The following is a 22,568-nucleotide window of genomic DNA, read 5'->3' on the forward strand; positions in this document are numbered from 1 at the left end:
ATGGTGAACGCACGCCATAAAACCAACCCCTTCGTTGCGTTGTTCCAATGTGGTTAAGAGATTTGGTATTTAACTATTTAAATTTAGTTAAATTTAGTTCTTATACCTATAATGCTGGGATATTATTGTTCACCAATCATGAGGAGGAAAGGACATGAAATCAGTAAGAAATCATTAAACTGAGAAACAATAATTAGTAACCAAAAGAGGCGCATGGTGATGATCATACAAAGAGCATTTTAGTGTTCCAAGAAAGTCAAATGTTAACATAAAATTTTCAAAACTTAATGAACTTGGACAACAGCATGTATTTCTTTCCTCGGAAAAGTTTCATATGTGCGTTAACTGGTAAATGTGTATTTAAATTTATTGTTGAGTCTGCAAAACAAAATGATTTCCCTAAAAGAGCGATGAATGATTGGCGAAGGTATGTCGATGCTTAGACGAAGAGCAATGTATGATAAACATACACCGGAAGTGTAAAACTGTAGAGTCCATCCTTCTTGCTGATGTTACGACTCTTTAAAAAGTATTAATATAAAACAGTGGAAACATATTGAAAAGTAACCCTAAACTTGTTGAAACTGACGGTACCGTCGAACATGCAGTGAACATTTTCTAGAACCAGCTGTCTATGTTTAAAATTCATACTTTTGTCAAGAAAATCAAATCCAAAAATTCCCAAACAAGAATAAAAAATGTTCGAGCTAATCCTATAGCAATACATAGATTTCGCAAAAAATTGCAGCAATGCACTGTATCTGCATGTTAAATTCTGAAACCTTATTTCAAATAATGATCAGATTAGCTTATTCACCTGTTGACAATTGTTACAAGACAGTTGTATTCGCTCATGGGCAGATGTCAGTGATTGCACTACAAGTGTCTAATTGAGTGTGCGAAACCTCCTTCAAAAAGTATTAAGTGAACTTAAAAAAGAAATCCTGCTATGCGTAATACGACTATGCTTTCGAGTAGCCTTATAGCACAATATACAAACAAATACACTTTCAATTCTAATGTTTACTGAAAAGAGATTTTGTCAAACAATGAAAGCAAATTTGACTTTTTCCTATTTCCTATCGAATGGGAGTTGTTGATAGGCTCGGAGATCTGGGTTAACATTTCATATTGAATTAGATCAGATCAATGAGTAATTCATTCAGCTTCACTTTTGCAAATATGTTGAGAGAGTAAGCACAACTATTATAATTATCTTACTAACAGAATACATTGTGTAAAGTAGAGACGTTCTACGTAACAGAAAGACGACAGTACAGATAATCGAGGAATTATATTATAGAGTAACCCGGAATAATTATGAGACATCCTAAAATTGAGGCTGGTATTATTAGGCCAGTAAACATGACATGAAAATAGTTCTCATGTAACATATAAGCCCCTTTCGTAGACATGTCAGAAATGTATTTATTGAACCTCTCATATGACTTCACAATTTGAGTTATGAATGTTTGTAGTATCGCTTATTTCTTTTACCTCAAAAACTTTAGTACTGACGTGATGAAACGTTTCAGAAAGCTTCACAATAAAATAACACAGATTCTTTAGATTTTGTATGGATTATCTTGGTATTATGTGCAATATTTCTGAAGAACAAAATAGACAAATTCTGTCGTTGTATTTATGTGTATAATTTTGTATTAAATCCATGTAGTAATTATGAGACAAATTGTAGGAAAATATCAGACACCATATGGATAAATATAAGACATTTATCTATCTCTAGTTGTGATGTTCATTTGTCTCGCAAGTGTTTTGAAAATCATCTTTGAACTGTTTAGTGGACTATGAACAAAATTTAAAGATCATGGTTCGAAATTATGTGAAAAGATCAAAACGTTATGAACAATCACCAAATAATGTCATTGCAGATGTAACATCTTATATACTGTCTTTTCATGCAGCTACTAACATTATTGTGTTAGAAAATGTTTTCTCTCCAGAAGATTAGAAAACAAAAACACAGACACGTAAAGATGTGAAAGTGCTTTAAATATGATTCAAGAAAGTGAATTTGCTAATGGCCTCAAAAGTATATCAAAGTAAAATGAAATGAAATCTTTAAGTTTTACGTCCCACGGTTATGCCGATTAGGCTAAAGGAGACGGTGATGATGAGAGATGAATGAAAATGGTGGAATGAAGAGAGTGGGAGGAAACGGGAGAACCCCGAGAAAACCCACGAGCACGGTGTTTGTCCACCACAAAGTTCACTTGGCGGAGGCTGGGATCGAACCCGGGACCCCAAGCCCCAGAGGTGAACGCTCTACCACTGAGCCACCGCGCCCCCGTATATCAAAGTAGAGCTTTGTTCTTTCTTTTTACAAAAAGAGTACGTTTTGATGTGCAAGACTGTTACACAAAATGATTTACAAGTTCCCTTTACCATGAACAAGCCCCGTGATGAATGGTCTAAGAACTTCTGTCTACGCAACCACTTAATCATGAGAAAACTGGATGCCATCGAAGCAAACAAAACAGCATGTACATTGCACAGCAAAAAAAAAAAAAAAAAAAAAAAAAAACATATGTACTGTATCTTCCACATTTTCATTAATAGCTTAATTTTCTTCATATATTTTTCTTCTTTGTGCTTTCTTTAACAAAGCAGCACAAGAATGAATAAATGTTTATAATTTTTGAGAAAAAATAATGCAAAACAAGAAAATTATAAGCAAACAACCTTTATTGTTATGAAACCTTAGTCAATCAAATAAGTACGCGAAGAATATTCCGGGGGAAATTAGAGGGAAAATGAGTTGAGTTGAGTTGATTTTAGTTTAGCGTCCCTTTCAGCAGCGAGGCTATATGAGACGTGGATCTACTGATTAACGTGGAATCCGAACCACATGAGCTCCCGCCGGGAATCGAACCCGGGTCTCCCACGCCAATGGCGCGTACGCTAACCGCTTAGCCACGTAGGAGCTCTAGAGGGAAAATGACTCTACACACTGCACTGATATTGGAACATTCGAAAATATATTAGAAAAATATATGCGAAGTGTAAAGATGATTAGAAGAACAAGTTGCGTATTTCTGCGATTAGCATAGAATTCACATTTCTTTCACAGTTCCAATATGCAAAATCAACCAATATCCTTAGTTGAAATTACTGAAAAAACAGAAAATATCTATTTAAAACTCCAAGTTTGAACATGCGCTTGGAGCGATTCTATTAGCAATCTTACAACGCCCTTTCTGATAAATTGATTACGTTATCAAGCGGGTTTAGTCATGCTGTTGCAATTCTAGAATCTAGGATCGGCAGTTCAAGTCTGAATGCGGAATGCTTTGTTTTTAATATACGGAAATTCTTTCTAAAATATAAATCGCTACTTTGAAATGCTAGAAGAAACAAAATTAGATGCACTGTCACGTTTCAAAACTGTCACACTTATTCGGCTCGCTCAGTCACATGTCCATCATTTAGATACCAAAACCCTAAAATGTGGAACGTGAACACTATCATAATGAGAACACATGTCTGAGTTGAATATTTAAAACCACAGTCCAAAATGATAATTATTTATGTTTCTGATGCCTACTCCTATTTACAGGATATATATAACTCGACAAGTTTCAAACCAAGATGCGCAGATCACTTCGGAGCACTTCGTATTCCGCCATCCTCCCCACTACTCTTCCATCCAATGGTCTGGCTTTGAAAGTTCCAGTGATACTAACTCAGCAAACTTATGTTACAACAAATATCACCTGCTAAAATGTTTAAAGTCCGAATCTTACTTTTTTTAGTAGGTAAGCAACCTCATGGTAGAGGTCTGCACAAGCTCGGGCTTAGGGCCGGGCCCGGGCCGTAAATTTTTGAATAAACAATCATATTTCTCGGGACCTTTTCGGGCATAATACAACGATATTTTCTGGAGAAATTTTAAGGTACACCTAAATTTGTAACAAGACGCCCATACTTAAAATCACTGTGCAATTGAGAGAAAAGCTGTGTAATAGAGAAAAAAAACTGAAAGTAACAGAAATAAATATGCTTAGCTTGTCTGAGTGAAAATACTGCTTCTTACACTGAATTAAAGGAACAAGAGCATTGGGAACAACGTGTCTTGGTTTTTTCTTCAAGACAATGTCAGTTTATATTATATGAGAATTTATATATAATGACTTTAAGAGAATTCATAGTTAACTAAATGTAAAGGATAACCTTTATTTCCTTGTTGTCTCTGAATCATGAAAGCTTTTAAACTGCAAAATTAAACATCTAATTGTTGCAAATAAAAAATACAATTTTGTCATAATTGTTAAGTTTTTGTAATTCGGGCTTATTTCGGGCTCATTTGATTATCACATGGGGTCGGCCTTAAATGCTAAAACATATTTCTAACTCGGGTCGGGCCTCATATTATTAATTCACGGGCCTGGCCTGTGCAGACTACCTCATGGATACACTGTAAGCAGTGACGCTTTCCGACGGGGCGATCCCTTCACACCTTCTGAAAGGAAAATTTGTCTTTTTGTTATTTTTTTTTTCATTGGTACGAACTGGCACAGTCAATATACAGCATTAACACTCAAATGTCGTAGAAAATCCTCAGACCATTCCGCTCCCTGCATATTGCAACACTGCAAAACATCATCGTCGCGGAGAAGGGAGTGGGGAAATGTAGGATTAGGTGCGCAACAGCTAGGCTGCAGCGTTCTGTTTACAAAGTTTTTTACTTATATATATATATATATATATATATATATATATATATATATATATATATATATATATATATATATATATATATATATATATATATATATACCTTTCAAGCTATCGTTTGGAGACGTAAATTGCACTATGTGGCAACGTCGCAAATAAAGAACCATAGATTAGGTCTAACAATCTATCAAATAGTTACATCAATTCTCTCCAGATGGCAGCTAAACTCGATATTGATTGACAATCCCATCACTTATTAGTGTAGCAATTGATTCAACTGGTTTTTATATTTATAGAGTAATGCTAATGGCTCCAAGTTAATCTGCGACGTTGCTACATTGTGAAATTTTGATTCCCCATAGCGGCTGAAGGAGGCCCTGGAGGGCATTTCATCATATAATATTTTCGCTTTATTTTAACCTGTAGAATAGTGTTCTGTAGTCCGTTGGCGCAATGTTTAGAACACCCGATATTATATATATATATATATATATATATATATATATATATATACCGGGTGCACCATTTATAATGTCCCATTTTTATAACAGAGGAACCAAGAGAGAGAGAGAAGCGAAACTTTGCACAAAACAACTACAGGAAGGGGGACATCTATCGATGTATTGCGTAACATCACCAGGTGAACAGTGTTGCAAACCCAATATAAAGTTATGACTTTTTAAATGGAATGACCTAAATTTAATTTCATAATTCAAATCAGCAATAAAAACAAAGACGAAAGAAATGGCACTCGCAGATCAGTGTTGCATACTTTTTGAGAAATATTGTAAAACATGTGTCAAGTTTAAACGCCTTTAACACACACAAGGAATGAAGTAATAACTATTTGTACACATTAAATGAAATACTTGGAATAACTCTTTAAAATGACTTCAAGTTTAGAAGGAACAGTTAAACAGTGTTGCCACAACAGAAGAGAGAAAAGTTGAATTTGGAAATAGTGCAATAACTTGAAAAAGCTCCCTAGTACAGTATGATTTAAAATTAATAGAGCAAATCAGTATGTCATAAGGAGCATTGTCACGTTTGTTTGAGATCGATAAGTCAAGTACTTACCGACATATTCGGTACTCTGTAAAAGCTGAGAATTTTGTGCTGTACAAGATGGTAACGCTGTTTCAAAATTCCCTTTTTTCCCTCAGCGTTAGAGAAATCGTAAAGAAATGTATAAAACGAAATAAAACATTAATCAATGGACATACAATGAAATGAAACCCATTTGAGTTCTTGAAGGGACTAATTAAACTTAATGTGGATATAAATTGTTCTTGAGTTAGTAATACAAATTCACATTTCAGCAAGATGGTAGAAATACGTTATTCAATATTATCTGTAAATATTGCCGACTTGTTACCATTTCTTTTCTAAACACGAATGAATGAAATAAGTAAGTAACAGTTTGTTCCAATTGCAGCAATACAAAGGATGATTTGCAAGCACAATTTCTTTGGCTGTTTTGTAGCTGGTGGGTGTAGCCAAGCGGTGTAACAATGATAATTACTCACTTTCTTCGTTTGCACGTCTAAGGGGACCATTCGGAAGCAATGTTCAAGAAATTGTACATACAATAAATGCAAGAAGTCATTATAACTGCTATGCCGATGATCACTAACAAAATGTTAAATATTGATTTGCGTTGACGCAATCCATATCGGAATAGTTCCACAAGTCTCTGGCATTACCCATCAGGTCACGAAACAAATTTCTTAGTGTGGTATTATTTGTACAGATGTACTCTCACTTAGGAACTTAAAATTTTAAAGTCATTGGCCCTAACTGAGTATTTTTTATTTATTATTATTTTGCTACCATATTATAAATCTCTACAAAGGTTAGCTGTATGAGCTGTAGCCTATATTCACCAATGAAATAGGCATTTTTTCTGGAAATACCTAATTATATGAACCATAAAATTCGTGCATTTTTTAAATTTCTACTTTGCCGCCAACTTGTCAAACTGTACGTTATCTTCTGTATTTGTCAGCTCATTTATTGAATGTATAGTTACAAATCATCGAATAAGTTTGAAACGCGCTACTGCCTTTCATGTGAAGCAGAAGCTCGACATAATATTTTAAGTACATTTTAGGAATATTTTTCTTGCAGCTTTACTTTTTGCCGCACAACTCAAAATAATTGTCAAAATTACAAGTATTTCACAAATTCCTTCTTATTGTTTACTAAATGATTTGCGCTGGCCGACATGGAAACTTCTCAAATGGAATAGTTAAATTTCAAGGGGACCATCATAATCAATTGTTGAATTATTAAGATTATTCTAGGATTTGCGCGTAAATACGGTGTCCGGATGTATGCATAAAAACTGCAATGCAAAAAACAAGAAACAATTTGTGCTAGTAGGCCACTAAAAAGCGCAAATGCTATATCACCGAGTCACGGCAGGGCGAAGCTGAAGGGTGCGAGCTCTAGAGAGGGGTTGCGTCAGCGAAGATTGGTATATGCAAAAATAAAGATAGTGAAATGAGTGGATTTTGGTAATGATATGAGTTTCAATAATACTTGCCACGGTTTCATATTTGTAGCGTTCCACTTGTAAACATAAAATACAACTTCTGTACAGTGTGCACAAATACAGCACCGGTGGAAAATAGTTTCTAATACAACCATCATTTGTATGCACTCACTTATTTTATCCGTAGTAATGTACTCGTAAGGATTTTACACTATACTCTGCGTCACCCGAATTGGCGTGTGGCATCAACTAATAAACTCACAGTGCGCTGTTACTAAACCTTCAGGGAGGAATCAAATCATTCATAATTAATTTTGTTCGTATTTGTGGACAATTATGAATGATTAGGTTCCTCCCTGATTGTATAGTAACAGCGCACTGCGAGCTTGTTGGCTGATGCCACACGCCAATTCGAGGGACGCGGACTATGGTAATCTACACATCGAAACATGAAATACAGGTGTATTACTTTGTATTTAACTCTTTCGCTTGCAGAAACTTTTTTATGTCTTTTCATGCGAAGTACGGAATTTGACATGTAAATCTTTCAAAATTTAGTGCGCCAAAAGTAATAAAGCACCATTTTACTATAAAGTCAAAGTTAAATAAGTTGACCAAAATGCAAGTAGTAGCAAGTAGTAAGAATGACGTAATGTACTATACACTGGTTCACGCACAACAATGCATGATATGTTTAACTTTTGTAATATAGTGCTGATGGGGTTCATTAAAATTTTACTTAGGTGTTTTTTCTTTCTTTTTTCCTTGAACATAAAATATGAGTTAGGATACGTAGGTTGGCTTTGGTTAGCTTAGTTTAGTATACATTTGGTAAACTCCTTCTATAATACTGCAGCAAACATAAAAATTTGTGAATTGTGCACTAATGTCACAAAAATCATAAGTTCAAGTTTTCTCTTACATACACAACTGCTAGGTCGTAATTAATGAATGTCTTAAAATGTTTCATACGGCTTCATTCTGCAGTGGATTGTGTTAGCGAAATGTAAAGTATGACTTTTTTTTTTTACGATTCTCGGTATGCAATTATAATTATTTATTGCATTGTTCGTGTTCGTTTGCGATCCGCAAATTTTGCGAACATTATTACCAAATAAGACTCATATACTGTTATTTAGCGTGGCACATAGACTCTTATTTGTTATGGTACCAATAGCTTCTAATATTTACATTTAGTGTTTAGATGTACCGTTACGTACAATATTTTGTCCTAGCAACTGTTCGGAATATTTTCTGCAATATATTGTACGACAGTCATTTCAAAAGTTCTGCACACTGAAAGATGTTATGCAAGCCAATAATTTATTGTACAAAATACCTTTACACGCCGTCAATACAATCTCCATACTTGTTTATGACAGCTTCCCAACATTTGGCAAATTCTGTATTCTGGATAGGGACCTCCATTGTTGAGGTGTCTGATAACTCGGGTCACCTCACTGAAAGCTTCGTCAATCTAATCAAAACATTTTCCACAGAGTAGTTCTTTTAATTTGGGAAACAAATCAAAGTCTGGTGGGGTCAAATCAGGACTATATTGGGAGGGGAAATATTTCCCATCCATACTTGTTAATTGTCACCCTTACTTGTAGACCAGTATGCGGCCTTGCATTATCGTTCAGAATGAGGACACTAGCTGCAAGCATGTCGGGATTTCTTTCAATAATTTTCGGGCGCAGAACATTTTGCAGAAACAGCTTGTAGTATACGCCTGGTATAGACGTCCCCTGTGTCACTCTATTGTAGCCATCTCGTATACATACGCGAAGATCATCGTCAGTTAAACGTTTGGTTGTTGCTAGCGGAATTTCTTCGGGCGTGAAGAGTCTGAACCGTTTTATTGTTACAACTGAAACTTCAATTCTGGTTCAAACTCTCGTATCCAGGTTTCATCAATTGCAACAGTCGTTTGGAAAATCTGATCTCCTTCTGTTTGATAACGTTGAAGCAATTTTTCTGCGATTCTTTTGCAACATGCTTTCTGCTCTTTACTCAGATCATGCGGAACCCATCTCATCTTCATCTTCAGCTTCTCAGTAATGATTCTGTAAAGTGAAGTGACAGATATTTTGGCCTCATATGCATTTTTTTTACATGTTTTCGTCGACATTCACAATAATCTCAGGATCGTAGTCTGTTGCAGTTGATGGTCTTTCACTTCTTGGAGTGTCCGCAGTGCTTACACGACCTTCACGGAAACGAGCTGAGCACCGAAATACAGTGCTATGATCCACTACACTTTTTCGACAAACCTCCCGCAAAGTATTGTAAATTTCAGTTGGATTCTTTCCACATAGAGTTTCGATGTTGATATAGGAACGCTTATCATCATGTGTAGGCCTAACCCAATTTCAGGCAGGTTCAACAATTTCTCACAACACAGCTAAGCAACCAGAAAATATAGAAACAATCGTCAAGCCCAAACTCTGACCCACAACTGACCTAAAAGTGTACTTGATCAAACCACTCAAACGGTCGTGCATAGGTTGTGTGCAACACTTTTGAAATGACCCTCGTATTTATACCTGGACCCTCTCATTTCGTAACGGTTTGCGTCAACACAAAGCGAAAATAAGCATTTCGGTTTTACTTTCACGTGGTGACGTGCTTGTTTTCTACGGACACAGTCCCACGTAGTACAGGATTGTGCTTATTTCTCTCCCTTGTCTTCCTTTACGCGCATATACACTATCGCTGACATGCCTCCTCTATACGAACAAAAGCCCGTGTGTGTTTCCAACTTCGTTCTGTTCAAATAGATGAAATGATAGTTTCTAGTGACCACCATGCAGAGGTTTGTACGTATTTTTTCGAGAATAATCGCTTTTCAGACATATCATTTTACAGTATATCATAAATCTATATTCAATTATTGTGAACCATTGCACAAAAAACAAAAGATTTTGATTGAATTTTAATAAGAAAATTGTGTGGTCATGCCTTCTTAAAGTTAAACTGCGAGGGCATGGTTGCTCAGTGGTACAGCACTTACCTCTGGTGCGTGAGGTCCCTGATACGATTTCCGATCCAGTAAGTTTGTGGTGGATAACATCGTGTCCATGGGGTTGTCGGGTACTCTCGCTTTCTCTCACCCCATTAATTCTTCTATCATCAGTCACTTGCCTTAATCATTGTCCCCCTTAGCCTAAATGGCATAAACGTGGGACGTTATACAGAAAGTTACGCTGCGCTAAGGAATACGATTTCGTATATAATTTGCAGAAGAACTATGGAATATTCTTTACACAGTATGTTTACACTATTTTGTTTACAACTTACCCACCTTTGGTAACGCGGCTGGTTCCTATAGATTACTTGAGTTCCCACTGCCCTGACTTGGTTAAATACTTCCTTGCTTTTTGTGGCCATCCAGCACAGATTTGATTTTTTTTTATACTGTACTCGTTTACTCGTCAACTCTCTATGGATCCAACCGTTCATGGTCCAGCCAGGTTCTCCCATTTCTTAACCGATCACATACATTTATTGTTATTAATGGCCAATTAACAGGGGTTGTTTGGTGTTTGTTCCACTATAGCTTTTATGGCATATTTCTACGTGCTGCACTTTTACTCATCACGTTTGAGTCCTCATAAGGGAAGCAGCACCTATGAATCCGTAAATGCAACTCACTTCGTAAAAAACAATATTTATACATTATTTGTAGTTAATTTAGTGGTGAATGAAATACAAAATAAGTTGTGTATGGTCTCCTAAAATTGGATAGTAAGTATAAATATTGGATGATTTGAAAAATTTTGCTACCATTTAAGAGAACTTAGCCTATGTATTTTCAATGCAGATTTTACAACTCTTAATATCTACGTTTTATTGTCTTTTCTAACTTATATTCAGGAAAAGAAATTAAATTAAAGAAATATATGTTTATGATGATCAAGAAACAATTATTCGTAACATACATTACAAAATTCATGAAACAAAAAAAAACATTCTGTTCCCTTATTTTAAATACTTTGCTTTAATTCGGCATGTCACAGAATATAACTTCTATCACAGATTAGTACTTTAAAATTTCTCCCACGCAGAGGGAAAAAAGGGAATTTTGAAACAGCGTTACCATCTTGTACAGCACAAAATTCTCAGCTTTTACAGAGTACCGAATATCTTGGCATGTACTTGACTTATCGATCTCAAATAAACGTGACAATGCTCCTTATGGCATACTGATTTGCTCTATTAATTTTAAATCATACTGTACTAGGGATCTTTTTCAAGTTATTGCACTATTTCCAAATTCAACTTTTCTCTCTTCTGTTGTGGCAACACTGTTTAACTGTTCCTTCTAAACTTGAAGTCATTTTAAAGAGTTCTTCCCAGTATTTCATTTAATGTGCACAAATAGTTACTACTTCATTCCTTGTGTATGTTAAAGGCGTTTAAATTTGACACATGTTTTACTAAATTTCTCAAAAAGTATGCAACACTGATCTGCGAGTGTCATCTCTTTTGTCTTTGTTTTCATTGCTGATTCGAATTATGAACTTAAATTTAGGTCATTCCATTTAAAAAGTCATAACTTTATATTGGGTTTGCAACACTGTTCACCTGGTGATGTTACCCAATACATCGATAGATGTCCCCCTTCTTGTAGTTGTTTTGTGCAAAGTTTCGCTTCTCTCTCTCTGTTGGTTCCTCTGTGATAAAGGTGGGACATTATAAATGGTGCACCCGGTATATATGGGATGTCTGTGGAGGAAGGGGCAATTATTTGGGAAATGGTAGTATGTGTGATTCTAAGCAAAAAGTTCATATGTACATAGGTCCTAATCTCAAGGTTTGAGGGCTACAGGTTTGATAAAAATGACGATATTTATAAGCCTTCGATTGGTGCGATTTACGCAAGAGGTTTCGCAAATCGCACTGTATGAAGCCCAAATCGCACTGCCATTTGAATACATGCAAATTTTTGCAGTAAAGTATGTGGATAAAACAAATTATCATTTCCACTGAATATCACATTATTTTATTCATGCTTTATTAAGATGAAAAATAATACATCTGTAAAGGGAAAAAATAAAATAAATCAATATTTCTATTCTTTTATCTGAGTTATTAATACGAGAAAGAATATATCATTAAAGGGGAAAATATCCATATTGTTCATTCAATAAGCAATAATCCATAAGCAATGTTGCTCATAATCCTATGAAATGTAAACGTATATATATTTATGGAATGCACGGATAGCTACGCCTTATGTTCACATTGGAATGTACGTTCATCTCCTGAAACACCTGCATAAGACTCATGTATCCAGGCTTTACACAAAACACACTGTACCATTTCTTCGACTAAATTTTGTTGACAAAGGACAAAACCAATCCTGTTTAATAGAAGCATTTGAAACACTGCGAGTATGTAGCTCGGAGAATCGTGATTTGGATTATCTACTCTTCAAGTACGCTTTCTGGTGTTAAGGTTTCCTGAAGCATATACAGACCTAGCTCACGGTTCAGAAAGATTAGGTCTTTCCACACAATTGGATACTCTTGATTGCCTTTGCTGTTCTTCAAGATGTTTTTGTAAGGACTTGACGAGAAAACTTGTGTTCTCTGTTGTTGTCTGTTGGTAGGCCTACTTCGTTTTGCTATTGGACTGGGCAGCGTAATGATTTCATGAACCCTTGTTAGTAGATATGACGGATATGACGATTTTCCGTTTAACCTGTTCCATATGCCACCTCACGGCGGTAGTGTCTCAAAAATCTTTTCTTTGGAATACAATACTTACTTTCTATTTAATTTAATCTCATTTTATTTTCTCTATACACTTTCAAAGCACGATTCATAGACTCCGGAGACCATTTTCCATATTGGTGTATACCCATCTTGTATGAATTGTATCGAGAAGGAAGCGAGGAAGAAAACAATTACACCACAGGAGTCAAAACTGCTCTGGTGCGATTACGGATACACGATAGTAGTGCGATTTGGAAAACTATGCATTTAAAAAAAATGATTTTTTACATACCTCTCAAATTTAAAAAAAGCATAACTTGATCTTGTCACTATAATATTAGTGGTATTTGGTTTATTATTACTTATTGAAACATGAGCTAATTCCCTTACCTTAATTCCTATTCTACTGTGAAATGCCCCGAAAATTAGTAAGGAATACTACAATTTTATTTTACTGCAACTGCACACACACACAACTTAGTGAACGTCGTCAGTTTACTATGCAATTATGGGAGTATGTTTAGGTATATATTTAATTTAACTACCGGATGGCATGTTAGTACTACGATTCTTTTTAAATTAGGGGTGGTGCGATTTAGAACCCGGTGCGATATCGGGAACTCTTCCCTATGGTTTAAGGTGGTTATTATTCAAATCAGAAATCTGTTTTCATTATAACGAGTGTGATATTAACGTTAATGAGGAGTGTTAACGTTCCTCATGTTAGAATCTTCGTATATGGACTCTTAAATAATGCACATGTCGAATAAATGTGACTGAGCTTTGAAACGTGGCAATTCATCTGATTTCGTTTTTGGAAGTACTTCAAAACAGAACTTTATATTTAAAAACTTTATAGATCACACCAAGCGCAAGTTCACACTTGAAGTTTTAAATAGTCATTTTTTGTGTTTTTCAGTAATTTCAACTGAAAATATTGATTGATTTTGCATATTGGAACTGTGCATGAACTCTGAAGTGTATTTTGATCGCATAAATACGTAGTTTTCTGTTCAGTTCATTTTTCTGTTCAATATCTTCACATGTTAGTGAGTTTTTAGTGAGTGTTCCTAATACCTGTGCACTATGTCGAATAGTTTTCCCTCCAATTTCTTCCGGAATATTCTTCGCGTAATTATTTGACAGACTAAGATTTCATAAGAATAAATGTCTTTTGCTTATAATTTTTTTTATTTTGCTTTATTTTTCTTCAAAATTATAAGTAATTATTCATTACTACACTGCTTTGATAAGGAAAGCCCAAAGGAGGAATAATATATAAAGAAAACTGAGTTATTAATGAAAATGTGAAAGTTATAATATATACGAAATTTTTGAGGAGGACGATACACTCCGCATCAAAAAGATTGCGATAGTTAACGCCGTGCAGCTAGGCCACCCAATATAAATCTTCTTATGTCGTAATCGAGTATGGTAAAGAGACACCCTCTCTCTCCTCCTTTCCTTCCTCCCATACTAAAATCAGCGAACAACATGAGTAAAGATTTAAATTCAAAATATTCATGAATCAGTATCGTTAAAATGAAAGAATAAAAGCAAGACGAAACAAGATTCATATATTGATATAGGGAGAAACTTAAACACACTCACAATGAAAATTTGAAACCAAAGGATGTCTGTTACACAGAGGTAGAGAAGTGAGACAGAAAGAAAAGGGGAGAGGAGAAGCAGAAAAGGAAAAAGGAATACAGATAAAAATGTAGAATTTAAACGCAGTAAGAACAGAACCTAATATTACTAAGTTCCGTATCCAGAACGCCAACAGTAATATAGAAGTAAGGTTTGTTTTTATATTTTTCAGGACTATTCGAATATATAGAGGATGCTTGAAAAATTCATTAAGTTACTCTCAACATTAATACCAAACTTGGTGGTCAAACTAAATACTCAATTTTAAGTGGCACTGTAGGGTTCCGAGACACATCTACGATAATGTCAAAAGTTTAACAAACATGCTTTGTTTCCACGTGGTTCGGTTGCAAAATGGGTATTGTCATCGACAAAGGTAACAAAGATGGTAACGCTAAGCCATCAAGAGCTATAAAATGAATTGCAGAGTGAAATTCGAGTGATTAGATTGGGAGAAGAGTATTAGTTCTAGTAGTAGTAGTAGTCAATCTGTGAAGTGCAATAGATGGGTTAAATTTCGTTAAGCTGCAAACAACTGTAAAACTTTGCTACGGACAGAGCGCAAAACTTGTGACAACCACGAAAGACTGACAGTCATAGTGTTCAACAGGTTACCAGATAGAGATTCTTTTCAACGTGAGTGCTAGTCTTACGTCTCATTTGATAACCATCTAATCAAATTTTCCCACAAGCTTAACATGTAGTTCTTTATCGAAGAATGACTAACTACGGAAGTGATAACCAAGTGAGATGAGGCCTTGGGATGAGAGATAAGAGTGTATCATGTGTTTCTTGATCGAAAGGGACTAATGCATCCCAAACAGCGGGGATAGCACCTCCGTTTATTCATCACTGAATTTAATCCGAAACACCTACGGTTATGAAAAAAATGAAATCTCAAAAAGAAAATAATCGTGGAATACATTTCTAATAGTCCCTTTCATTTTCGGCATATTTCATTCCGAAACTAGCGGGCTATAAGAATGACATAAATAAATTGACACTATGTTTTGTTACAATCTAAAAATCCTTTTTTTATTATTGAAAACCTAATCTTGTATGTATTTGGTAAAATATACATGGGAGTGAATTTTACGCCGTTTTACTTACTTGTTTCTAATGGATTGCAGCATAAACAATATGATTTTTTATGTGAGTTGAAGGAAGGAATATTAAGTTTAATCACATACGTATTACGAAAGTCATTAGGGATTAGACGGTCACACAATCGCCGATTAAATGGTAGATACTTCGCTATGCCCGCTTCAATGACAAAGTTCGAATAATAGCCACAAATTTATTAGGAATTTAAAATGTGCCTGTTTTGAAAAGAAAGGATTCATTTTGAAAGTGTGCTTTGATAAATATCATATTTGAAGAATTACAAGTTCCCAATAGACGGAAAGATTAGAATGCCCTTTCCAGTCATTTAATTTCACAAACCGTTCCAAATATATCATAAACATAGATGTTTGCAACACTGGTTAAGATAATATGCAATTAGAGCTATCAAAAATTATTCTTTTAGTATTGTATCAAGAAAGAAAAGCAATTATATTTTTTAACATTTTCTATAAGTACTATTATAGCAAGCAATATGGAAACCTATGCCTATGTTTTTCGTATCCCCGGAATGGCTTGAGATGTCAAATTGCTACAAAGAGTTGCACATACCAAACTGCTGCAAATTTAAGACATCATTTTGTTTCGGCCGTTGAAGACGTGATTGCATACACTAATTATTTAAGTAGATATATAAATTAAATTTCTTTTCACAAAAAGTTACATTCTCAAACCCTTGTACGCGTAGCTTCGCTGTTATTCATTCGTAAGATGATGTATCATTACCACAATATTCGACAGTAAAGTACTTTGAGTGTACATTGAATCGGTGCATAAGTTACATTATCACTGTTATAGACAGCTTCAAAATGTAAATGTTTGTAATACTATGACGCTTTTAGTTTCTAACATTGAATAATAAATGTGGTATTTGAAGCTTTTCTTTAGTATATGGATTAGAAATACGTAATAACTTGATGTAATATAATTTGCGATTCAATTATATGTTGTGTCGGCAACAACGTCAATTTAGTGGTAAATTCCATATTTCAATAACTATGCAACGTATTAACGTATCTGTATTAAAGCCAGATTTTTGCAAAACTAACCAACTGAATGTTGCTTTAAATGAGTAAGAGAAGTTTTACTGGGTGTGTGAAATTAAAATTTTCCCAACTCACGGATACCTCCTGAATTTTGTATTTTGTTTCAGACTACGAACCATCGAATTCTCATTCACCGTATTCTTCTGACGTCTCGGCCAACGACTGTAATTCTTCAAGGGAAAGCCATTGAAATTTTTATTTTCCAGGCATTTCGAAATGTCTCACTTGCGACAGAAGAATTTAATACAACAATATTCTGCATATAGGTTTATTTAAAATACAAATAAACAATTCAAGAAAAATAACACAACAGATTATATAAATGAGATATAACATGGTATGCCCAGAAAACTAATTAAAGCCCCTTTCTTCGTCATGCTTAAAGATCAATTTAGGGTCTTAATTTATCTATTTCAGCTACGGGACTCAACTTTTACAAAAGTCATACCAAAATTAATGCCTCCACCGTAACAAATCCACATTTCATATCGGATTACAGGAAACTCAAAAACACATATTTAAACTAATATGATTGTAATGTGTACGGTTTGAGAGCTAACTAAATAAAAACCTGAAAAGTAGAGAAAAAGAAACAGCAGGGGTAGACTTCTTAAAAGTGTATATAGTTGCCAAGCTCCGGAGATCCGTGGCAATCTGAGAGCGGCATGTGGAACGCATACAATTGGTTCATTGGTTGAATTGGAACTTACCATCGGTTTCAGCACCACGGCTATAAGATGTAGACCTACAGGGTAGTGTGAGATTCGAACCACAGATAAGTCCCACTGAAAATCAAACTCGGGTCTGCGAACCGAAATACGATAACCCCTCATGTATGCTAACCATACCTAGGTATGTCCTGAGAGAGCTCTGATATGTAATTCAGATTTGCAATGTTTGAAGATGTATAAAGAAGTGTCAGGGGAAGAATCCTCAGTGGCAGACATCAAGGTGGTGGTGACAATGTTTTGGGAAAGAAAAGATCCCGAGTATGCGCATTTCTTTGAACATGGGGAAATAATGAAGTCCTAATTGTGAGAAAGCTTTTAGAGTTCTTAGAGAATCTACTCGAAGAAACAGATAGCATAATCTATGGGACAGTTTTGTTCTGCACCATGATGACGGTTATGCCCAAATGTCTAATGGAAAGATCACAGGCCATTGCCAAAGAACGCTGGTCAGTAAGCATTAACTCTCAAACACTCGTGTTTTTACCACACCCTGGTTTCCATTTGTTTTCCTCCTTAAAAGAACGTTCGCGAACAGCACTTCCAAGGTGTAAAGGCATCGAAATTATTGTGAATACATAGTTCAAATTAAAAGCTTCATATTTTTTATTCCGAACCACACTTCAACATTGGACTGGGAAATAAAGGACAATAATTTGAACGTTTTAAATTGGTACCCATCAAACGAATCTACTTCCACTAGAAATTTAATATGTTTCGTCCTTAGCATAAAGTGTGTGTTTATGACAGAAGAGAAGAGGGTAATTTCGAGATGACCTTTGCACAATCAAATAATCACTGAAAGAATTACTTAATGAGCACACTTTTATGAGTTCTGTTCGAACCAGAGATCCTTCTCCTCTTGGCACAGATGACTAGAATGTGAGTCGCTGAAATATGTTCTTCAAACCATTATTTTCGTTAAAGACTGAATTTTTAGATTCAAGTAACTAATTCAAAGAACTTTTTTATGTATATAATAATTGCTATACTTACAGATTTTTGGTTCATTCTCACAGAAGTAATTTATTGTAGCATTCACCGCATTATTTGCTGAATTAGTATCTTTGAATTGAGGGTAATAGCATAATCGCATTGCATTCAATAAGTGTGTTAAGCAACTGGAAAAAGAATCATCTCCACCTGCTTTTCTCCTGTACAAGAAGGAAACCAACATTATAAATAAAACAAAGAAAGGCGTAAAGCACCAGAGATAATATTCAAATATTTCCTTTAATCCACTTTCATCATATAAAATCTCCGAATTTCACAAAATAATCATACAGATAATGTCAAGCATAATCATACAAATCAAAGTATGTCCAAATACATTAAGGTAAAAATATTAAAATATATAGTTAAGTACAATAGTTGGTCAATCCAAAGTATTAGTTTATATGTTTTATCTACATGACTTGTCATTAATCATTTTATAATAGAAACTTATAATAAGATGTTCCATATTTTCTTCAAAAGCGTAAGCTTCCTCTTTGCAGCTTTGCATAAATGACAGGTTAATAATTGTCATTTATGAAAAAAAAATATTGATAAAGTGTACACACAAAGGAAATAACGTCATTCACGCGCCAAAACAGCAATGGAGGTTTGTGTGAATACTGATCTACATGAGTTCAGGCACGTTGAGCGCACACAGCAATCGCAGTTCGTATAGTACCGAGGAGAATTTGAGATACTACATAGCCCGTTTCATACTATTTGTATTTGAATTTATGATGTGCCTATCAGGAGACGCGTTGAGTCATGCGTCAGCCATTTTGGGTCGATACCGTGACTGAACGCACCGCCTCCAATTAGTTACAGAAGTACAAATGGAGAGATGTTAAGCCATGTAATGAACCACGCAATGGGTGGCTATAGATGTAGGATGGTGAAGCCCTGAAGGTTTCTGTAAAACATGACATCAGTCAAACGTTCTGAACGCTTCTAGGTTTCCGAGGAAATAGACTTCACGTGCACTTAATCGGAAAGGTGTACAGATAAATTAACATAATACATTGTCAAGATTGACAAGGAACAATGACTGACAGCATACTTGTCTTTGCTCTCTCGGCACCGCAACATACTCATATTTGGTTAACTGTTCGTTGGTTTTTGTGCGTCAAGTATTGGAAATGTGGGTCAAATCACTCCCTTATTATGTTGCTTTCTTGAGATTGTCATGAATTCATTTAGCTTGCTTTCACTTTAAAAAAATGTATAGATGTATGATCTTGATAACGAATTATGCTGCTACTTTTACAAAAATAATACAGGTTGTCCAAAAAAGAATACCCTTTTCAAAAAATATTATCGAATTTCCTCATGCGATATTACAATCCTTTATATAGCAAATGCAAGGTAGCATATTGAAGGTTTTTTTTTTTTACCTACTTTTCAAAGATTTAATGTATTCTCCCTTCGTGACAGCAGATATCTAGTCGATAGTGCATTTCCTTCCATGCTCGAATCAACATGTCTCTTCTAAGGCAGCTAAGACTTCTCTGATCCGTTCTCGCAGCTCCGTCAGATCTCGAGGCAAGTTGAAACGAAGATGTAATTTTTAACGAAGGTAGATAAAAGGAATGGCGTCATATTTGGAGACCTCCGGGGCCATCTTAACAACGCTTCGGCATCAGGACAAGTGCGATCTATCCAATAATGTGGAAGATGTTCTTTCAGATACCATCTCACGTCATTATGGAAGTGTTGTGGAGCTCCAGCCTGTTGGAAAAGGAAATCTCGGGAGTTCTCTTCAATTTGAGGTATTAACGATATCTGGAGCATGTCTAGGTACGCGTGTCCCGTTAGAGTTCTTTCTGCAAAGAAGAATGGACCATAAGACTTCGTTCTGCACATGGCGGCAAAGACCTTCAAATTTGGAGAATATCTGACATGTTTAATGATTTGCCGAGAGTGATCTGAACTCCAGATTCGAACATTATGCGTGTTCACTTTGCTGTTGATATGGAAGATCGCCACATCACTGAAGACTACCCTTTCTCTCAAATCATCATTTTCAAGGAATCCCAATATGTCTACACTGTAGACAGTGCGATTTTTTGGTATTTTCAGTTAGTGCCTGCACAAGTTGCAGCTTGTAAGCCCTGAATTTCAAACTGTTACGAAGAATATTTCAGATTATTGAGTGGGGCAATGCTAACTCGCGGCACAGTTTCAAAACTGACTTCGTGGAGCTACGTTGGAATAATTACCGAACTCTTTGCACCGTCTCCTCTGAATTTGAAGGAGAGCCGGTGCTATTGCCTTTGCGTAGGAAACGTGTCTCCATGACTTGTATATGCCAACGCTTAATGGAGTTCTTGTCAGGTGGATTGACACCAAAATGTCGCCGAAAGTTGGGTTTAACTCTGATTACGAACGTCGTGTTTGCATTTTCCACAGCACAAAACTCTTTATGTTGTTGTGTGGGCGCCACTATAAATAAATTGTAGCCTTGCGAACGGCACGCATTTGAATAAAAAGAACTTTGGGTATCTAATAGCAGTCCTGTTCACTGATACCTTTTTCAAACACTCGGCACCTCGAAAAAGAGAAAGAAAAGGGTACAATTCTATCGGATACCCTGTAAAATATGTAGCTTACATCAATTTCTATTTATGTTCACAAGTACATCTACTGGCCTGAGAACTTGAGGTGTGATTTTGTAAAAATCTTTAATTAATGAGACGTACAAAGGCATCAAATCAAGTTCTCTGGATAGCACACTAAAGCATTGATAATAATCAGCTTATTCTTCTGGTATACAGTTCTATGAACTGTCCTGTTTCTTTTGTTTGTTCTTAGGACTAAAAGTTTCATTCGGGTACCTCCAACGTGAATTAACTTACCTGCAGAAGGAACGTAAGTGTTCGTAGTCTTCCCATTTAGTCAAATTATGGATAAAATCAGCAGGAATATCGACGAGTCCAATACAGCCATGATACGATATGATTTCCGTCTGCAGAAGAGAAATGTATATGAATTAAGTCTTACCAAATATATGTTCACAAAGTATTCCGAAGGAGTGGCATATAGGAGTAGCTTTTGAAATTTACCATGAGATACACGTACTTTGTAATCGCATAGTTAATGACTGGATTCCGTGGCAGAAGAGGTCCGAAGTCTGCAATGAGAGAGATCCCTCAATCGCTTATTGTACTGCTGCTAATTAGGGAAAGTCTTTCCTCGCAAGAAGTGATCAAGATGCCCGGACAAGTGGTGGCCGATGGAGAGACGTCAGAAGAACACGTTGGGTGAGGAAGGATATCATACTGTAACTCATGGAGTGTTTGCAACGTCATTTGAACGAGGTTTGCACGTGCATTGTTGTGCTAAATGAAATGAAATGAAATATTTAGGTTTTACGTCCCAAGCGTATGCCGGTTAGGCTAAAGGAGTCGGTGATGATGAGAGATGAGTGAAAATGGGTGAATGAAGAAAGTGGGAGGAAACGGGAGAAACCCCGAGCTGTGATCGAACCAGGGACCCCAAGCACCGGAGGTGAACGCTCTACCACTGAGCCACCGCGCCCCCCTTTGTGCTAAATGAGAACCATGTCTTGTGAATATCCATGGTTGCTCGTGCTCTAAGAGAAATGCGTTACCCGGACAGCGGCATATTGTACAAATATACGAAATCCGTAAGTTTACTATGGAAATCTGTACGGAGTATACATTTTCCATATGCTACATACGTACTTGCTATTTTTCGCTTAGATGTTACATCATGCTGCTGCAGGATAAATGGAATTTAACAATATTTTATATATCACACACTTATATACGTCAGCTGTATATTATGTAAGGCCACCTGTATCTAAGTACCTGACCGCTTATATGCATTTCTTTGTTTCAACGGAAAGTACATATAGACAGAACACTTATACGGAAAGTATTATAAAACACAGGTTTTCAGTTATACATTTGCTGCATGATGTTACATATAGTCGTAAGTCTAAAACAACAGGATTTGCGTATGCAACCTACGTATCTTTCTTTGTGTAGACAAGGTTATGATGCGTTTCTGGGAGTTAAGTACTGTAACGATATGTAGTGATGGTTTCGCCAAGACAGAAATAATGAATCAAGTGAATCAAGTGTGACGTCGTTTAGAA

General features: G+C 35.7%; 1 protein-coding gene across 1 annotated transcript in view; it reads right to left on the bottom strand.

Annotated features, from left to right (window-relative positions):
- The window catches only part of LOC145685841 (uncharacterized), a 263,253-nt gene that overhangs the window by 28,409 nt on the left and 212,276 nt on the right, over positions 1-22,568 (bottom strand). The window contains exons 3-4 of the mRNA XM_081758454.1: positions 21,304-21,413; positions 18,452-18,609 (exon numbers count right to left, since the gene is read on the bottom strand). Coding sequence (XP_081614580.1) covers positions 18,452-18,609; positions 21,304-21,413 — 268 coding nt within the window. The remainder of the gene's footprint in view (positions 1-18,451; positions 18,610-21,303; positions 21,414-22,568) is intronic.

Source organism: Thermobia domestica, chromosome 5 (assembly GCF_964235325.1).
Source record: "Thermobia domestica chromosome 5, izTheDome1.hap1.1, whole genome shotgun sequence".
NCBI classification, from domain to species: Eukaryota; Metazoa; Arthropoda; class Insecta; order Zygentoma; family Lepismatidae; genus Thermobia; species Thermobia domestica.